At 45.5% G+C, this 20,807-nt stretch overlaps 1 protein-coding gene across 8 annotated transcripts in view; it reads right to left on the reverse strand.

The window, feature by feature from the left end:
- The window catches only part of IQSEC2 (IQ motif and Sec7 domain ArfGEF 2), a 182,478-nt gene that overhangs the window by 64,897 nt on the left and 96,774 nt on the right, over window positions 1–20,807 (reverse strand). Inside the window, exon 1 of one of the 8 annotated variants that reach the window (XM_053293859.1) lies at window positions 5,521–5,570. The exons of 6 other annotated variants lie outside the window; for them this stretch is intronic. In XM_053293859.1, coding sequence (XP_053149834.1) covers window positions 5,521–5,555 — 35 coding nt within the window. In that variant the 5' untranslated portion in view covers window positions 5,556–5,570. Of the gene's footprint in view, window positions 1–710; window positions 916–5,520; window positions 5,571–20,807 lie in introns of those variants that run through there. One more of the 8 variants, XM_053293858.1, reaches the window with a different exon arrangement.

A 20,807-nucleotide genomic window follows, 5' to 3' on the forward strand; every position in this document is an offset into this window, starting at 1 on the left:
CTGGAACATCTGCAAAAAATACAAGCTACCTGTAGCCAAACATTGGTGGGACCATAAAATTGAAAAAGTTGAAGAAAATGAAGATGTAAAAATATTATGGGACTTCCGACTACAAACAGACAAACATCTGCCACACAATACACCAGATATAACTGTAGTTAAGAAGAAAGAAAAACAAGTCAAAATAATCGACATAGCAATACCAGGGGATAGCAGAATAGAAGAAAAAGAAATAGAAAAAATCACCAAATACAAAGATCTACAAATTGAAATTGAAAGGCTGTGGCAGAAAAAGACCCAAATAACCCCAGTGGTAATTGGCACCCTGGGTGCAGTTCCAAAAGACCTTGAAGAGCACCTCAACACCATAGGGGCCACAGAAATCACCTTCAGCCAATTACAAAAAGCAGCTTTACTGGGAACAGCCTATATCCTGCGATGATATCTATAACAACAACAACAGCAACAACATTGACAATAAAATTCTGGCATCCCAGGTCCTTGGGAAGGACTCGATGTCTGGATAAAACAAACCAGTCAGTAACACCTGTCTGACTGTGTAAAATAAAATAATAATAATAATATAATAACAAAACAGTGCTGACCTATTCCAGATCTGGGAAGGGAAAGGACACAAGACTGGCTCTAACTCTAGATAAACACAGAAAAGCCCCCATTCCCATTCATTTTCATGGGCTTGCACAAGATACCTTCCTGACTGATTGTGCCTCCTGGGCCAGAACATGTCCATCTCCCACTCTACCACTTTTACCAATGCCTAGTATCTGCTGCTCGAGGCAGCCAGCCTCACTCTGCCTTGTACTTGGACTACCTTGGGTCTTAGCCACTGCAGTAGCATATCCCACTTTATAGCAAAGCACACCTTGTCATCTCCCCAGCGCCTGTTTCTCTCATTTGATTAATTACATTTTCCCTGAAGAAGTGCAGCTGGGAACTCAGTGTTGATCTTTAAAAAAAAAAAACCTCCATCGATCAGGCAGAGACGCTGTCTAGCTGTATGACAGCCAAGGTATGTGAACCATCACAACAAAGAGATAAAAGGTAGCAGCCACAAACTTGGCATTCATCTCCCTGCAGTCCAAGGCTGCTGTCCCAGCAAACTGTGAGCTCCAAACTGACAGCACCAACAGCCACAATCGTAGATGCCTCTATATGCCAGACAAACCAACAGGCTTTTGCTTGTGACTGTGTGTTTTCTATAGCATGGCGTAGTGGTTAGAGTGCTGGACTAGGACCGGGGAGACCCGAGTTCAAATCCCCATTCAGCCATGATACTAGCTGGGTGACTCTGGGCCAGTCACTTCTCTCTCAGCCTAACCTACTTCACAGGGTTGTTGTGAGGAGAAACTTAAGTATGTATTATACAGCTCTGGGCTCCTTGGAGGAAGAGCGGGATATAAAATGTAAACTAATAATAATAATAATAGTAATAATAATAATAATAACCAGTCAATAACACCTGTCTGTAAATAAATAAATAGTAATACAGCAAGGCACTAAGAACAAACGTAATAAGAGCAAAAGTTGAGAAATCAACAACGAACAGCAAGTGCCGCCTTTGTAAAGAAGCAGATGAAACAGTGGACCACCTAATCAGCTGTTGTAAAAAGATTGCACAGACTGACTACAAACAAAGGCATGACAAAGTAGCACGGATGATACACTGGAACATCTACAAAAAATACAAACTACCTGTAGCCAAAAATTGGTGGGATCATAAAATTGAAAAAGTTGTAGAAAATGAAGATACAAAAATATTATAGGACCTCTGACTACAGACAAACATCTGCCACACAATACACCAGATATAACTGTAGTCGAGAAGAAAGAAAAAGAAGTTAAAATAATCGACAGAGCAATACCAGGGGATAGCAGAATAGAAGAAAAAGAAATAGAAAAAATCACCAAATACAAAGATCTACAAATTGAAATTGAAAGGCTGTGGCAGAAAAAGACCCAAATAATCCCAGTGGTCATTGGTGCCCTGGGTGCAGTTCCAAAAGACCCTGAAAAGCACCTCAACACCATAGGGGCCACAGAAATCACCTTCAGCCAATTACAAAAAGCAGCTTTACTGGGAACAGCCTATATCCTGCGACGATATCTATAACAACAGCAACAACACTGACAATAAAATTCAGCCATCCCAGGTCCTTGGGAAGGACTCGATGTCTGAATAAAACAAACCAATAAATAACACCTGTCTGACTGTGTGTAAGTAAGTAAGTAAATAAATAAATAAATAATACAGCAAGTTGTGGTCCTTGCCACCTGCAACACCCAGCTGAGTGAAAAAGCAGCAGTCCCAACCACTTACAACCAGGTTCCCATGCAATCACTGCCCTATATATGCAACACATCCCACTGTGTGAAGTATTATTATTTTTTAACAACCCCCCTGCAGGTATTATTGTTCTTGAGACAACACTGCTCCCCACCCCTGCTCAAGTCTGGCTTCTGCCACACCCGTTTGGTATACCCAGTCCAGCTTTGGCGGTGCTCTCTTTAAAAAAATATGTAAGAGATTAATAATTCCAGGGTAACAACACAACTTTGGTACTTGGTTTAGCTACTGTGGTTTTAATTGTGCTTGAAAGCCATGGTCAGCTTTCTTGAATTTGGAAAGGCAGGATATAAATGGTCTGAGTACCAGTTGCAGGGGAGTAATGGCAGGAGAGAGGGCACGCCCTCAACTCCTGTCTGTGGCTTCCAGCAGCATCTGGTGGGCCACTGTGCGAAACAGGATGCTGGACTAGATGGGCCGTGGGCCTGATCCAGCAGGGCTGTTCTTATGTTCTTAAGATAAACAACTAACATACTGTATATACTGTAATCCTGAGCCCTGGCATGTTTCTTTGATGAAATTAAGAACTATCCCCACATCCCTTGACAGCAGTCTGAGCACAGTGTCTCATTTTTATTTGGAAGCTCTTCATGTTGATAGTTTATGGTGGTAATCCCACATCATTGCTAGGCTTTATACTGGTTCTCCCTACTCACCTTCACCACTGAACTTACACATGTAACCACTGAACTTCACACATGCAGTGGATGCACATTGCAACCAAATCTTAGCAGTATGTTGCTCTCTCATCTGCCTTTTTGGGCATCTCTATCCAAGCTCAGTTGTCATTCACAGGAGCCAATGGCTGAAACCCACAATGGTTGTCCAGCTGCCCCTGCCAATCCACAGCGGCAGGTGAAGGGGAACATGGAATCAGCACGGGTCATAGAGTAGACATGGCAGGAGCTGCACTTTCAACACAGACACAAACCACAGGGGCCTGGTACTATTGGTAGAAGAGTGCCAAAGGGAGTGGGATTAAGCACTTCAGGCGGCATGCAGGATTTGGTGGGGCGTGTACAGTAGGCACACTGGGCAGGTGGGAAGCAGTGCACGACTCTCTCTTTCATTGCTTCCAGTTCCCCCATGGAACCTTGCACCAAGAGCAGCTTGCCCCAGAAGCAACTAGGCCAGAGTGTTCTCGTAGTCTTCCTCTCATTCTGCATAAGAAGGGATGGCTGCCACGTTAAAAGGAGAGCACAAAAGACTCACACACCACTTGCAGCCTGGCAGGTACCCCTCCCTTCCTCCCGAAGCAGAATAAGAAACATGCAAAATAGCCCTTTCCGGATCCAGACCAGAGTTTAGGCCTGGCACAGCAGTCACATCCTTTCCTTTGCTCTCTACAACCCTGGAAACTAGTTGCTCACTGCACTGTTCTTTTAACATCAACGTATCAAACCCAAACTGCAGGAAGCGATCATGTAGGCACAACCTCTGCTAATGAAAGCACAGCTAAATCATCTGTGCTGCCATTCACTGATCAGCACAGGCCATTCTCCCAATCACAAAAGCCAATGTTACCCCCCATTATCCTTCTCACCTCCACTGTGGACACAGCTGTGTCACAATCTTCAGTGCAGTATAGGAAGGCTGAAGTTTCCAGCTGGGACTCTTGCCCAAGATGTGGCCGAGGAGTCTGTTCTTGTCTGACCACTTCCCTCTTCTAGTTCCTCTCAATGCCTTCCTCACCACCCAACACCCTTGGATACGTAACAACCCCTCTGTCTAACATCCGGCACCTTCCTCCCCATAGCTGTGGGGAACATCATACAACTACGGGCTCATTCGGCTGGCCCCTAGAGCTGGCCAAGACATGTTCATGTCTTAGGCAGAAAGTCCAAAAGGCATCCTTCCCACACACAATTATATTAACAGGGAGGGGGTGTCATCCCCAGGAACTTATCCTGTGCAGCTCCTGTTAATGTCAATGGTGCTTGCACAGGAGAAGTTCCTGGGTCAAATCTGTCTTGTCTCCCACTCGGCTGCTCTTAAGGGAACCCCAAATCACTGCCTCACCTTGCCTCATGATAGGGCCACTTCTGCATGCTCTGTGGGGACTGGAAAGTTAACTATTTTGACCAACGCATTTCTGAAACACCCTAGGAGTGCCCCCTGCAGGGGCTGGAATAGCCTGTAGAACCAGAAGACATTAAAAGCGATGGCCGGATGGCCTGCATTCCTGCCATTGCTGTGGAGGAAACGACACATCTCTCCAGGCAGTTCCTCTCCTCCTGAGTCACCATTTCCTCTCCAGAGACCAGAGATGAGTTGTTATCCTTGGTCTCTGTGTTTAGCTTGTCTTCCCTTCACACCATCCTCACTGAATGGACAGCCACCACCTCTCATCACAGCCGAAATGAGGCTAGTAATAATGACTGGCACCTCCATGCTTTGCCACCAGTACATCTGGTTGACCTGTGGACTACTATGCCCTTGTATAGTCCCCATGCATTTCAATGAGGCTGGCACTGGAGAACATCCTGGTTGATAATGCCCATTCCTGGCTCAGCCCTGCCCTTCCCCACAGCTCTTAATAGTACCCTGAAACTTGTCCTCTAATGCCGTTGCCTAGATTTGCCTCATGGCAAGGCTTCCTCTGCCGAAGCAAAAACATTTCACTCACAGCGACGTGCATGCAGCTGCCTCTGGGATGGATGAGATGGATGGACGAATGAATGGCAGCCACACATGAGAAAAGCTGCACGGCCCAGTGGATTGTGGGCCTGGGATCCAAATTCAAATGCAACCTGACTCACTGGTTGGCACTGTGCCAGTCACTGGCTTTTTCACCTTCAGTCTCCATCTGTACAATGGGAAGAAAAGTCACCTTGGGAAGATGAATGGGATGACAATGCACTGGAAACCCACCTCAGAAACAGAAAGAGCTAGATATGCAACCAAATCATGCATTTCAAGTACTACCGTTAGACAAAGCGACTAGAGGGGAACCTGCACCCCCTAAGCTTCCTTTGGTCACAATGCCTGTTGCAGAGTCCTGTCCAGTCTCCCCTCACACACCATATCCTGCCTCTCTTCCCCACCTCTGAATAGAATCCTTGTTGAGACCTATGCCATTCCTTTTAACACATGCTTCCTTTTCTCTTCAAAAGCTATGCTGAGATACTGGGCATGCATTTGGGAAGGATAGATACCTCAGGGTCCTCACTGAGATGCAGTATCGCCACATCCAGAGTCCGGGACTGGGGTGGATGCCGGGTTATGAAGAGCAAACCACTCTAAGTGGCATTAAAGGAGTAAAGGACGTCTTTGCTTGGCTGTGCCCAGATAAATCATTCCTACTGCATCTTTATCCAGAACCCAGCAAGAACAATGGGGACAGGTTTCAGCGGTACAGGCAGCATCAGCTCCCAGAGTCCTTTGCAGCGGCACAAATTTCCCCAGAATTCTCTGAGCAGAGCCAAGCTCCCAGAGTTCCTTGCTGCCGTGCCTGAGCTCTCTAGAGACCCAGCTGTTCCCCAGATTTCCAGCCCCGTGTGGGCAAGCAGCGATCCAGAGACGCCCCGCGGCAGCTGCTGTCCTGAATGGCGACTCTGCCAGCTGAGGGAGGGAGCTGTGTGCCCCCTCCCCCCAACACGTACGCTCAGGCTGCAGCCCAGCTCCCCAGGGCCCTGCAACACAGAGCAGACAGCGCTAGCTGCGTTTCCAGCTGGCTTTCCCTGAATTCCGGCCCCCTCAACATCATCCATCTCATGTTAACCTTAGACTGAACCAGAGTAAGGGGCCCAGCCAGCCCAAGACCAATACTGCCAAGCTTCTACTTCAGTCAAAGGATCCTTTTTTTTAAAAAAAAATGTATTTTAGATTGACTTTTGAATATACGATAACAACAGGAGCAACATAAATCAAGCTTCTTCCTAGCCGCCTGCCACTCCCAAACCTACCCACCCCAATTTCCCTCTTCCCCAATAACCCAAAGTAAACCAATCTGGAGGGGGGGAGGGCCCCCCTCATTAATATACATACAAAATAGGTTCAGTTCTATAGACAAAAATTGAGAGAGTCAGAGCTGAACTCCACAAAATGGCCCTGCAAAATGAGTTTTATAATGTACCTATCAGACCAGATTTCCTTCAATTTCGTTGATACCTTACATCTTTAGAGAGCACCTCTTTCATTAATTGCTAAGTGCATCATATCTTCTATCCACAGTTCTCTATGTGTTGAGGTTTCAAATTTTCAGTGCTAGCCAACCATGTCTTGGATTATTTTGTTCCAGTAATTTTGTTCCAATTTAGGCTTCAGTCCTAAACAGATTTATTAGGAAATACATCTCATTGAACTCAGTGGGACTTACTTCTGCATAAACATACTTCGCTGAAGTGTGAAGGCTGAAGGTTTCCAGCTCCCACCTCAATTTAAAGACAGCTAATGTAGCACTGCAGCTAACAACTTCCAGAGAGCAGTCATTTTAGTCAGTGGCAGCAAACAGCAGAGTCCTATGACACCTTAACGATGAACAAGCTTACTATACAGCATAAGCTTTCATGGACTAGAACCCACTTCATTAAATGCACTTTATCTGTGAAATGGTACATGTATGGCGCACATGGTAAAATGCATTTGCATCTGATGCTATCTATTCCAGCAACTACTTTTTGGGGAATGATGCTCACTGGATTTATTTTGCTTTGATGTGGATACAGATGTACAAAACAATGGCCTCTCTCATTAGTTATAACTGACACACGTGTGTTTCAATCCCTACTTTTCTCAGCAAAATACACAGAAGCAGGAGCCCAGTTTTTCCCTGACTGGCACTTCTATATATCTGATAAAGAAAAGCAATGATTGAGCTGGATGGGTGGTGTTTGCTGCAAGGTGTATGTATTTTGTACCTGGTTTCTGCACCCAAATATAAAATGTCAAGCAAGAAGCAGCTCTCAGACACATGGGGGCAGGCACGCATGTATACCCTACATATGTGCTGGCAGGGGCTGGGTGTGTGGGTGGGCAAACCGAGAGTTACAATCCTGCCTTCAAGGGGCATGGCTGCCCATGTGCACACCGACGTCTGGAGTACATGCTCATATGCATGGAAAGAAATGCACGTGTCCTCTGCACTGCTTCCTTCCCCTCCCCTGGCAGGGCAAGCAGACGGTCCCCACACAACCAAGGGGGCCTGCGTAAATGAGCATGCCTGCTGTTCCCTTCTGCAGTCATGGGGCAGAGTTGCCTGGCAACAGCAGAGCTGTATCTCCCCTGTCACCAGAGATCTTTTTATAACAGGCCTGTGGGATGTGGGTCGCCATGGGAGAGCAGAAGGGCGGCACCTCAGGGCCAGCTGAGCAGTGGGGCTAGATCTAGGGTACCATCCTCACCCATAGAGTCTGTCACACTCATGTCCCCTGCAGCATAAGAGTTAAGAGCATGAAAGATAAGGCTGGAAGCTTCCACCAGATCACATGTCATTTCAGCCATGAAGTGGGGGGAGGGTGTGAATTATACATGGTGGCAGCAGACACATTTGTTTGTTCATCTGCCCCACTCATATGGAGTGCAGGGTTGTGCTCATGTGCTTCTTATTTGAATATCAAAAGAGGTGTGTAAACAGGGGTGTAGTGCCGGTACGTCTCGGCTTCTCTGGCTGTTGGAGGTGGCCATGGCCATAGGAAGAGAGCTGGTCTTGTGGTAGCAAGCATGACTTGTCCCCTTAGCTAAGCAGGGTCTACCCTGGTTGCATATGAATGGGAGACTTGATGTGTGAGCACTGTCAGATATTCCCCCTCAGGGGATGAAGCTGCTCTGGGAAGAGCAGAAGGTTCCAAGTTCCCTCCCTGGCTTCTGCAAGATAGGGCTGAGAGAGATTCCTGCCTGCAACCTTGGAGAAGCCGCTGCCAGTCTGTGAAGACAATACTGAGCTAGATAGACCAATGGTCTGATTCAGCATATGGCAGCTTCCTATGTTCCTATGTCATGGAGAGCGTCTGCACGTCCAAATTTGAAACTAGATAACTGTGTGTAAATTTGAAACTACATAACTGTGTGCCCTGCTCTGCCCCTGGGTTATCTCCCTATATGGTCCATCACCCCTGGGGACCTTTCTCCCAGTCTGGCTCATTCCTGGTATCAAAGCTGAGCTGAGGGAAGTGCCTGGGGTGACAGATTGTGGGGAGATAAGCCAGGGGAAAGGGAAGGTTGAGCTCCTCTCACCCCCTATTCATGTTACAATTAGCCTCCCTTGCTCTCCGTATACATGAATAGTACAGGCATGTGAACAGACAAGACACGACTACCCTTGTTATATCTCTTTGGCCTTCAGGCAAGCCACTCCCACCTACAATACAAGGATAAGCCCTCCCACCAGCGTTCTAATTTTTTTCAACTGTGTGTGGAATGAGTTTTCTTCTGGGAGGCAGTATCAAGGCAGTGTGCGCGCATGTATATTCAGAGTGGGACCTTCCTGATTAATGCTGAGAGGGATCCGAAATCAACTGAGCGGATATCGAAAAATGTGTGAGCGCATGCACAGGTGCACACCTCAGAGGGAACTCTGCCTCCCACCTACAATACAAGGATAATAATAATGCACCTACTTTACAGGACTGTAATGTACAAGAAGCTGCACAGGAAAAGCACTGTATAAATACTAAGCAGTAGTACTATTAGAGTGATAAGAACGTTTTGAAAATAGCAAGCGTATGGGAGAGGCAGATGTGGTGAATGAAGGAACGCAAAGACGTTTCCATAGGTTATAGGAAGATGAAAGCTTAGAGCCAAGACCAATTTGCTCCCAAAAATCTCTTTACTAATGTTGATGATGAATAGTCCCTGGCTATTCACAGAATATAGACAAAACATTCTCTGAAGATTTGATATCTGGATTTTATTTTATTTTAATATTTAATACAGTATCTGACAGTTGATACCTGACAGTATTTCATAGCTGACGTGAAGTCATGTCAGCTATGGGGAGTAACAGCAGGAAAGAGGGCATGTCTCAGCTCTTGCCTGTGGGCTTCCCAGCGGCATCTGGTGGGCCACTGTGTGAAACAGGTTCTTGGAATAGATGGGCCTTGGGCCTGATCCATCAGGGCTGTTCTTACGTTCTTAACCGTACTTTAAGAAATTATGGTTTAGGAGATATCATATTTGATGCCTGCCAAAATCAAAATAGTCAAATGTTGTCTAAGGCAACTAATTTCAAATTCTGAGGTAAACATTTCACATTTTAACCATTAATGGCAAAATTACAAATCCTGAATATCCATGCATACTGGCATTTCAGTTTTAATCCACAAAAATGCTTGAGTGTTTGTGCACAGATAATACACATCCATATGGCAGTTTTGGTTTGCACAAATATTTAAATCCAGTGGCTGACATCCTGGCTAAAATCACTAGAGGAAGTGCTATTGGAATTTAGTAGTCCTTTAGAGTAACTAAAAAGTAATTCCTACTCAGTAATTTAGTCAGGATGTCAGCCAGTGTCTTCTAATGTTGAGAACAGCCCATCTCTGCACAGCTAGGGATTAGGGGAAATGCCTGCTCCTCCTTCAGCCACCCCTTCCAAATGATTTGGTAGATGTGATTTCTGAAGCAGGGTGGGGGTGGCTGCAATTTTTCACTGGGTGGAGGCTGGTGTGTCCAAAATCATGCAAAGGCCCAAGAAAAATGCACAGATGCCTTGAAGCAGTGCATGCTATGAATACACAAACACACTGTGCATAGGCACTCAAGTTAATAACAGCAAATACTACCACTACTACTTAGCATTTGTATGGCACTTTCAAGGGTTCAAAACATTTCACATGTATTATCTTGCTGTGATCCTTATAACAACTCTGTAAGAGAAGCATTTTCATTGCCATATTGCAGCTGGGAGGCGGAGGCTGAGTGGGAGTGGCTTGCCTGAGGCTACCTTATGAGTTCATGGCAGAGGGGAGGTTTGAATCAGAAGAGACCTGATTAATAGCGCCTCAGTCTCTTAGCTGCTATGCTACACCAACTATAATCCCAACATCACTAAAATTCACCAGTCATCCCTGGACTTTGCCCTCCCTCGAGAATTATTTCTGCAGATGCCCAGAGGTTCTGGCTCTCTGTTCTGAGTCCCAACCACAAGTTCACTTAGCACTGTGGACACAACCCAGGCTTCACACATTAAGCTGCAGGCCCTCCCACCCCATCCCTATTGCAATTCCCACACCAGTGGGGGCAGGACACTCAGGTGTTCCCGGACCCTACTCACTGACCCACAAACACAACCCTCAGCCTCTATATTTGTTCTCTCTGAAATCACTCAGGCTTTCACAGCTGAGAAGTATTGCAATTTCCAAACTGGCCCCATTTAAATAGATATTTGGAAGTGGGGCCAAGGGAACCTGAACTGGGATTTTGCTGCCATCTGGTGTTAAGCCTGCAAAGATGCATCTCAGACACTTAGTAGGTTTAAGACATGTGTACACGTGCACGCACACACACAACCAGGCAGCCTCATCCGAGGGGTCTCATCCCAGGCCCAGAAAAGCACAGGACTAAAGAAGAGACTAGGATCAGGGCTACGTGGGGGGAATATGAGAGTTATTTTCTTGCTGCTGCTGCTGCTGCTGCTGCTGCTGCACTGCTGCATTTTATGGTTTTATCATGCATATGTTTTTAACTTTTTTAAATATATTTGTATGTATTTTTTCTAATATTCCAATTTAATATTTGTATTGTTTTAACTGTTTAATAGTTTTGTATTTTTTAAAAACTTATTGTAAACTGCCTTCAGATTATTTTAATTAAAGGTGTTAACAATAAATACAAACAAATACAGAAATAGGAAGACAGGAGAGTGCAAATCTTGATGGGAGGAGCGAAGAAAGGACAAATAACTGGAGCAGGGTTTCTACAGGCATTCTGTGCCAATTGCTCAACAGGCAGACATTCAACAGATGCAGTGCAGCTTTTCCAGACAGAAGACCTGGTGGCTGGATAAGATGGAACTCTTGAATTTCTGCCTGCCATGCAACTGTTAATGACACAGGAGCCCTGCCAAGAGAAAGATAGCAACCATATATGTTATACAGGGTCAGAGGAAGTGCATCAGCTGCCTCCTGACACACAAGAATGGAGGTAGAAAAGGGTGGGGTTACCAACTCTCTCTGCAGACAAAATTACCCAATATATATATGAAAATTTAAATTTGCCTCACTGATTAGTATTGAGAGTTGAGCCCCCCCCTCATACACACACACACACACACACACACACACACGACACTGGAAATGGGCAAAAGCAAGCTGAGCAGATGGAGAGGAGGGGGTCCTGTACTTTTCATAGTTAGACAGCAGAAAGAATGTTCTCAGGACAAGTTGCATCTACTAAAATTCTCCCTTCTGCATAATTATTAAAAGGACAGAAGCCTGCTCTTGAGCACCTGTACAGCTGAGAAGGAAAAGAAAGAGCCAAATAGCCACCCAAGGATGGCATGAAAAAGGAGCCCATGGCTTCTTTAAAAGAAAAATTCAACACCATTCAGTTCTATGCAAATGAGAATTAACATGCAATAAACAATGATGCTGAGGGAGGAGAGGCTATTCTTGGAACTGGCTTAATGGAACAGTGGAGGATTGCCCGACTGTAACCACATGGATCTCTTTACGAATAACCTCTCATTTAGATTACTGTAATGCATTGTACATGGGATGGGGCTGCCTTTGAAAACAGTCCAAAAACAGTAGTTGGTACAAAATAGGGCTGCAAGATTAACTGGGGCTGGGTGTTTTGATCATATCACGCTAGTGCTTCATCAGCTGCAGTGGCTCCCAGCCCATTTCTGGGCCCAATACAAAGGGCTGGTTTTAACCTTTAAAGCCCTAAGTGGTTTGGGCCTGGGTTACCTGAGAAAGCGCTTTGTCCCACATGTCCCGACTCAGATCTTAAGATTCGGATCTTATGCTCCAAGTGCCCCTGCCAAACAAGGTGAGGCAGGTAGCTACTAGGGAAAAGGCCTTTTTGGTGGTTGCACCCTGTTTATGGAACAGGATCCCCAATGAGGTTCACCTTTAGACACCAGGCAAAGACCTTTCTGTTCACTCAGGCCTTTTAAATTTGATTTTTTTAAACTGTCCTTTAAAAAGCTTTTAAATTTGTTTTGTACTGTATTTTGTATTTTGTTTGTTGTGTTGCGATTTCATGGGTGTTATGTGTTTCTACTCGATGGTTTAATGTTTATGTGTTTCTACTCGATGGTGTTGTGAGCCACACAGAGAATAATTTGTTATGAAGCAGCTAATAAATAAAGGTTATTAAATTATTAATTATTATTGTTGTTGTTATTGTTGTTTACACAGTCAGACAGGTGTTACTGACTGGTTTGTTTTATCCAGACATTGAGTCCTTCCCAAGGACCTGGGATGGCTAAATTTTATTGTCTATTATTAAATTTATTTATTATTATTATTATTATTATTATTATATGCTTCTGTGTGGGGTGGGTGCTTAAGAAGTTTGAGCAGTCATAGGAGAAAGCATAATCCTCACCACACCATCACCCACAACACTTGCTGCAATCTCCTTCCAACCTATAACATTTTACATGATGGGTGGTGAATCAAATGAGAGCCTGTCTCTTCACATTTTCACAACCCATTCCCTCTCCCTTTCCTTTGATCTTCTCAAACCCTGTAGAGATAATAAAAAGGGACTTCTGCCAGCCAAAGCATCCACCATTGACTTGCTTGGACAAAGTTCAAAGATCTCAGCTCCAAAGAATTACAACACACTTACCTACAATGTGGTAGTAGCTCAGCAGAAGGGTTAGGCTGGATGGCAAGTGAACATGTGATTGCAAGGTGAGAGTATCACACACATGCTTCTGTACTTCCTCCCACAGAGTAAGGTGTGTTCCAGTGCTCAGTTGCTGTGAACAAAAAGTAACACAGCCGCAAAAAAAAAAAAAAAAATGCTGGCTGAACTGGCTCCATCCTGCCCATGCGTCGCTGCTTTGACTGGACAACATCTACCTCACCATAAAAACTCATTTAGTTCAGAACAGGCCATGCCAGTTCCCGGTGTGGGATTCCATCAGCTCCGAGACTGAGCCCATTATTGACTCTGTAGCACAAGCCTGCAATTCACCTCCCAGGACAGCAGGCTATAAATTCCTAACTACAGTATGATCAAATGGAAGATGCTGGCCTGGAGAGCCAATCCTTAACTGAACTATGGATATATAGCATGGCACTTGCTGGGAGTCCCTCTGGTTCGTTTGTTGAAAAAATGGTTCACTCAAATGGCACAAGTGGAGGAAAGTCTGAGGAGGATATTCACAGAAGTCCCCACCGCATTTTGCATGAGCAGGGATCCCGGCAGCCCCAATTCATCTCCACTCTCAGTGCTGCTGATGGAATAGAGCTCATGCCCAGGACACAACCAGGTAAAAGGTGCAGATGAGGTGGAACTGGCATCCAGACCTGCCACCTAGGAAATAGTTACCTGGGTGTTAAAAGTTGGGGCCTATCCAAGTGACACACAAGCCACCATGTCTGGGCAAAGTATATTAAGCTTGTATCTACAGATAAACCTTTAAATATGAAGATTTAACTTGCCATTAACCTTCTTCAAGGACAGATTGGCCTTTATTTATTTTACATATTTTTATTCTGCCCAAAACTTACGTCTCTGGGTGGTTTACAACAAAATAAAAACAACATTAAAACATTAGTTAAAAACTTTGCATCTCCCTAGCACATTCTACATGCTCAGGATAGGATCAAGGGAATTCTGTGATGGGCAGGAGAACCAGCACCCTACTGGACATTTGACCATTTCCAGCTGCCCAAAGAGGGAACTATAAACACCTCCTTTTCGACTGAATTATGGGCTTTAAAGAATCCACAATCATTCCTTGCGGCCATTTTATTTTGCATAACAAATGGATGTGCATTAGATACATGGATGGCAGTTGACCACTTGCCTTGATCAAAAAGTATTCACCATTATATACTTCAGTTAGTTTGATACTGTGCAATTTGCCGGTTTCTGAGGATTCTGTTTTTTGGTTGGTGTTGTTCACATGGAGTAGCCTTCTCCTCTTGCCACATGTACATGACAGGTGAGAAACAAGACTCCAATTTATTGTGCAACCCAGAACATTGTGCAATGTACTGATTGTGTAGAAAGGCCCAATGGCAAGATCTGAGAATCCCTGATCAAAATCGGCACAACAGTACAACTCCCCAAAGTGCATTGAGCATACAAGGGAAAGCTAATATTTGGATTGGAAGCTGCAGTTCATGAACCCTAATTTGGCCAAAAATGAAAGCGTTCTGTGATGGAACTTTCAGCACAGCACAGCACAGCCAATATAATTGGCTAGTTGAAGCAACAGCCTGCTTTACTGATCCTATTCCCTTTCCCTTCTTTAATAAGCAGTCATGCACACAGAGAGCCCCAGACCACTAAAACAGTCCAGTTTCCAGTGAGTTTGTGTGCTTTTCATGGAATGTGAGAACAAAGAATAAATGAGGAGAGGCAGAAGAAGTCAGGAGGATCCATTTAATAGTTCTTTCCTTTATTGTTTGGTTCAGAGAAGACAGAAGGCTTTGATTTATTGACTGAAATCATTTTTATACACAAGAGCATTTATTATAAAGACTCTTTTGTTTCTTATTTACAGAGACAACTGGGGTGGGGTGGGGGGATATGGAGCAATGGGCTTCTTCAAGCAGCACGCATCAATATGGAACAGCCCACACGTGGCAGGGGAATCCAAACAGCTGAGCAAAGAGGGGACCAGGGGGGTGCCCCAGAGATGGATTGGCATGCATGCCTGACACGCTCCATTGGGGGCAGGAGGGGAAGCTTTTCTCCCTAGCCTCTCTCCCTGCGGCACCTGTCTGCACCACTCATGAGGACCAAGCAGATGTTCACAACTGTTTGGCAAATGGCTACTCTGTGGGTAGTACAGGACTGAGCAGCTACTACTGCTACTCTTTGTGCCCATTGCACAAGACACAGTCCTCCCTTGGTATGCAAGGCACACTTGTTTGGCATGCTAGGGCAGCACAAAGTCCCAGACGGCATGCCTAATGTCCAACAGGGAGTGGAAAAATCACTCATTTTGCATACCTGCCTGGGCAAAAGGGGAGGAGACGGAAAGAGGCAGGTTAACACAAAGACCACGCATAGTAGTACACACCCATTTTGCATACCTGTAAACTGGTGCAGCACACTTTGCACAGTCAAAACACATGAGATTGGACAATCACCATCCCTTTTGCATACCTGAAAAGGTGCAATTCGTTACCTTTGAACCCATTTTGCACAGCTGCTGTATGGCAGGCTGTGCTAGCTACATTCGTTTTACACAGCAACAGCATGGGGAGGAAGAAGATCGTGTGGTTTACACAGTTTGCACAAGCATGCCATATTTTTGTAGGGGGAGAAATTGTGGGGTACGGTGGGTCTAGAAATCTGCCAAGGTCCACAGATGCACACCAGAGTGTGCTGTATGGCTTACCAGAATCCAGTACATGTGAAATCCTGAGAATCTGAGCTTTCATTTAAAACACAAACAAGCCAGCACCAAGCCCTCATTATTGTTGCAGGGTGGGTGGGAATCTCAAAACAGAGATCAAATATGTCAAAAACAGAAGAAAGATAGGGTTGGAAACCCCTTTAGTCAGGTCATAATATTTTTCATGTACCACAGAGACTGCTCTTTTTCCTTTCTACTTTCCCCTTCATATTGTCAGATGAGCCACTGATCTTTCCTTCGCAGGCTGATATGTCATGAGAAATGCATGGCTAGGCTACTCTTGGACCATGTCTCCTTCCCATGCCTCTCCAGCAATATTTTATTTATTTATTTTTTAAAAGACACCGGACATGCCAATGACATTCTCAGTGTTTCCCTAATCTTGTTCTGCTTTAATTGGCTGCTTGGAATGGATTGGGGTAGGGAAACAGAGTAAAATGATGGCACAACACTGTCCTTAAGTATTACTGGGCAGATGCAGGAGAAGTTGGCAGCAGCCATGCATTGCTCGTGACGTGTCGTTTGGACTTCACTCTGTAACAGAAGGCCAGTGAAAGAATAGACCCTGCTCACTGAGCAAAGGGGTACCCTTTTAAAGTGGCATCTCTCTTATACTTAACAGGGCAACAGCAACTGTGTCTATTCAGCCCAACATAGCATCCCTCTCAACGGTTGCTGCAAGTGTCTCTTTAGCGGGCTGTTTGTTTTACTAAGACTGTGAGCCCTTTGGGGACTGGGGCCCATCTTCTCATTCCTTTTGCTGTATAATCCGATTTAAGGATTCTGTCATTGAAAAGTGGTATATTTTTTATAATAATGCTCCTAATACCTTCATATGGTTAAGACATTATAACTGGGCCACAGGATCACAACCTTATCCCAGCAACCTTGTCGAGAGTTATGTCTGCACCAGTCTTAACACAGGACAGTGCTCACCAAGTGTCCTATCTTAATGAGGAATCAAAAGAAGAATTTGAAACAAGTCTGCAAAATCTGTTTAAGAAGATGGGAATCATGATTAGGATTAACCATGGTTAAGGTCAGTACAGACACCACACTGAATGTTCAGGCAGCAAGAGGAAAGATGGGAACATGTGATCCCATGGCTTGCTCTTAATTAGTTAACCAGGAGACGGGGGCATTACACATGCACTGGCAAATGGAAAAGTTAAAATAAACTCTGAATCCAGGTTGGAATGGCAGAAGTGAAAACTGCAGTCAAGACACAGCAAAACAAGCCAGTAAGATGCATATTTACAGACTCTAAATGAAGGGCACCAGAAACCTAAAATCCAACACAGAAATCACTTCCATGTGGCAAATAACACGTAAGCCATGTGGAAGATCGCCACACATGACAATCGCACATGTGCATTTTACTGCAGTGTGCAACAAAATATAGGCGTGTGTGATCTCACGGAACAGATGGTTTGCACAGTCTTTCCTACTGGGAACTGCTTTCTGTGTGGAAATTCTGTCATGTTCGTAGCACAACTCTTGGTCCGACAGCAGAATCTGGCCTTCTCGTCACCTGATTCATGTGTTGCTATGGTGACGCAGTTGTCATCAAATACACGCTTCTATGTGGTTGGAGTCTGTCCAGAGCCTCCCAATGGAGGTGCAGTTCTGGCATGGGAACTGACCATGTTTTCTCTTTCTGCATATGTTATGGCTGCAGCTTGGAGCCCCAACTGCGCAGAAGCGTTTTTCGGTGGTAAGCAAGTTGCCATGGTAATGTAGGAATTAGCACCTACCTTTTCCAACAGCAGTTGTTTACTCCCATGTTAACTTCGGTAGTAAGGTACTTCCCTTCAGTATGGGTCACACTTCAATGAGAATTAAACTACCGCTTGTCTCTTTGCCCCAGTGGCAGAGTGAGGTGAGATTAAAGTAGTGGCTTTCCCATAGTCCCTTGCAGTAAGGAAAGGCATACTGATGGCTGCTGTCTATTGAAAAGAGCACTCTGCCCAAATATTTCTATCCTAGAAATAGTTGGGCAGACGTACAGGTGAAACTGCTTTATACCAAGCCAGACAATTTAAGCCAGTACTCTGGTTGGTTCTCCAAGGCCTCAGACCAAGGCCTCAGATTTCTCAGCCCTGCTACCTGAGACCCTTTTCAGTGGGGGACCTTTTGCATGCACTACTACAGAGTGGTGGCTCTTCCCCAAGTAGCTCCAGTCTATTCCAGACATGGAGCTAGTGTTCTTTCCCCAGGAAAATAAACAGGAATTATTTGAATGTAGAACCCCCAGAAGTTCTATCATTTCAAGTCTGCCTAAAACATTTCAAAGAAGGCAGTGGTACCATTAACGCAGCTTTCTTGTGATCACTCCAGGAACTAGTGGGAATCACGCACTGGGCACACACATGGCTTGGCTTGGTCAGCGATAATCACAGCTATCATACTTCTTTTTCATGTTGACAACATGGAGCAAGTCAGAATCATTCATTCCGCTGGATAGCAAATCCAACACACGTCAAACAGATTTGGAAAAACATCTCCTTGTAGGTCATGCTTCCTATGCTTCCCACCGTTTCTTCTACCTAGCCACTCTCTCTTCCAATGGCATCCAGAGGCTGACCACAGGAACACAACATCCTATGGTCAACACCAACGTAGGCAAACGCGCAAACAGATCAGCACACAATCCAAGATGCAGGAGCACGCAGTTCATACTGCACTGCCTGCAAAATCCTCCAAAGGGTCCGGGATCCAGGACTCCTGGCCCACAACCCATCTGTGAAGCTGGAGCAGTTTGCTTGACTAAGCAGTTGTGTCCAAGTTGCCTCCTGGGGAGATGGAGAGCCGATCCTGGCGCCCCAGAGGATAGGCAGCATGAAGAGAGAGAGAGAGAGAGAAAGAGAGACGGTCCCAAGGGGATAAAGTCCTGCAGGGCAGAGGCTGGCACACTGTTTGGACAGAGTCCCACAGGGAACAAGCAATTGAAGCTGCTTCCAAAGAGAGTCTTTTTGGTTGGTTTCAATGTTCTTTCAGGCAGCATCCTGAAAGCAAGGAAGGCTGACGCCAGGAGCAGCGAAAGGCAGGAAAAGTGCACATGGGGACCCCTAGAGGCCAGTACAGGAGCTGCAGACAAGGTCGGGCAGGGGGGTGGGGGCAGCAGCAATGGTTGTTGTTGGGAGACACTGTTACCATCCCACCCCCAGTGGGGTGGAGGCAATGCTAAAGCAGGAAAGGGAGGAATAAGATTTAAGGCTTATGTGTCTGCATAGAAAAATGTGTAAACTGTGATTGGAGCAGGAGGTAAGGGAGAGTGAGGGATATTTGTCAGAGTCTGTTCCAGAGACAATACACAGGGCCGTTGCACACATGGCACAGCAAGAAACCTGAGTTTGCCAACCCATGCACACCCAACAGGGTGTCGCAGCAAATATGAACTACCTGACAAGTGTGCCTGTCTGATGCACATATTTGTCATATGAGCATAGGAAGTGGCCTTATACTGAGTCAGACCCCTGGTCCATCTAGCTCCATATTGTCTAAATTGATGGACAGCGGCTCTCCTAGTTACCAGGCTCAGGGGTATTTCCCAGGCCCTACTTGGAGAGGCCAGGGATTGACCCTGGAATTTTCTGTAAACAAAGCAGATGCTCTACCACCAAACTATGCTCTCCCCGAATTCAGAGTGCCGTCTTCCAAGTTTAGGTATACACCTAAAGAAGTAATCTGTGAAGAGGTCCAGAAGAAACTGAAAGACCATGAAAGTCATGGATTTTCATACATCGCAACAACCTGCAGGGGGCAGAATTCTCATCTCTGGTCCTCCCTGCTCCACCACCCACAAAATCAAGAAGCATTTCCTTAAGTGCAATGTAGTCTTCCAGTGGTATCTGCAATCTTGGGATCTCCGGTATGGTCTTGCATGGGGTGGGGGGAATGAAGTGAGCAATAATGGATTATACACCAAATCCTAGGTATCAGGATACCAAGGCAGCATTTATAAAATAGAATTACAACTGAGAAGAGGGTGAAGGTCAAACTAAGGTTTAGTTCCAGGGTTAAAAGTCAATTTCTTTTTAGCCATGCTTGATCTCAGCTAGAGCTTGCTAATGGTGGGCTCTGTTTTGAAGTCAGTTTCTTATATACAAGTCTCTCACATCATGTACTAGTTGGGGCTTTTTTCCCCTTGAACTTGCAAGCCAGCTTGCGAAAATAGCTTCTGAGAATGTGCAGAATGCCTCTCCTCACCAATCAGTAATCACAGCAAACTCCACCCATTTCAGTATGAGGAAAGCTTCCTTTTTTTACTGTGACTTTAAGCAGCAGTTGTCCATGCAGACATTTATCAGATGAAGCTTTCCCCATTATTTTATCTCCATGCCAAGAAGTTTCATCAGCTTAATAGCTGCCTGTCAAGCTGCTATTCAAAGGCACAGGAGCAGGGCCAGAGAAGAAGAATTTGGTAACTCAGAGTTAGGAAGCAACGATTCCTTTTCAGAGTTAGGAAGCAAAGATTCTGGACCAGTGAACATAGCTTCAAGGAGTCCAAGCAACCTTTGCCCTATTCAGACATTATGTTGTATCTGCATTCAGATATCTATACATTTGTAGGGATGTGCATGGAACCAGTTCAGAGGCCCTTTATAGGCCTCCAAACCGGTTCAATGAACCGGTGGTTCCGCCAGTTCGAAGGTGGCGGCGGTGCCACTTTAAGAGGAGGGGAAGGTGCACTTAACCCTCCTGCCGCTTCCCCCCCGCCAGCGTCCTTTGTTTAGAAAGCTAATCGGGGCAGCAGCGTATCTCCCTGCTGCCCCACTGGCCGGATATGGCCAGAAGTCCCCGATGCACCTGCATGCGCCAGAACGTGCGTGTGTGTGCGGGTGACGTGTGCGCATGCCAGCGCACGCAGGTGCGTTGGGGACATCCGGCCATATCCGGCCAACGGGGCAGCAGGGAGGTACACTGCCACCCTGATTAGCTTTGTAAACAAAG

This window comes from Hemicordylus capensis, chromosome 2, assembly GCF_027244095.1.
Source record: "Hemicordylus capensis ecotype Gifberg chromosome 2, rHemCap1.1.pri, whole genome shotgun sequence".
In the NCBI taxonomy this organism is placed as follows: Eukaryota; Metazoa; Chordata; class Lepidosauria; order Squamata; family Cordylidae; genus Hemicordylus; species Hemicordylus capensis.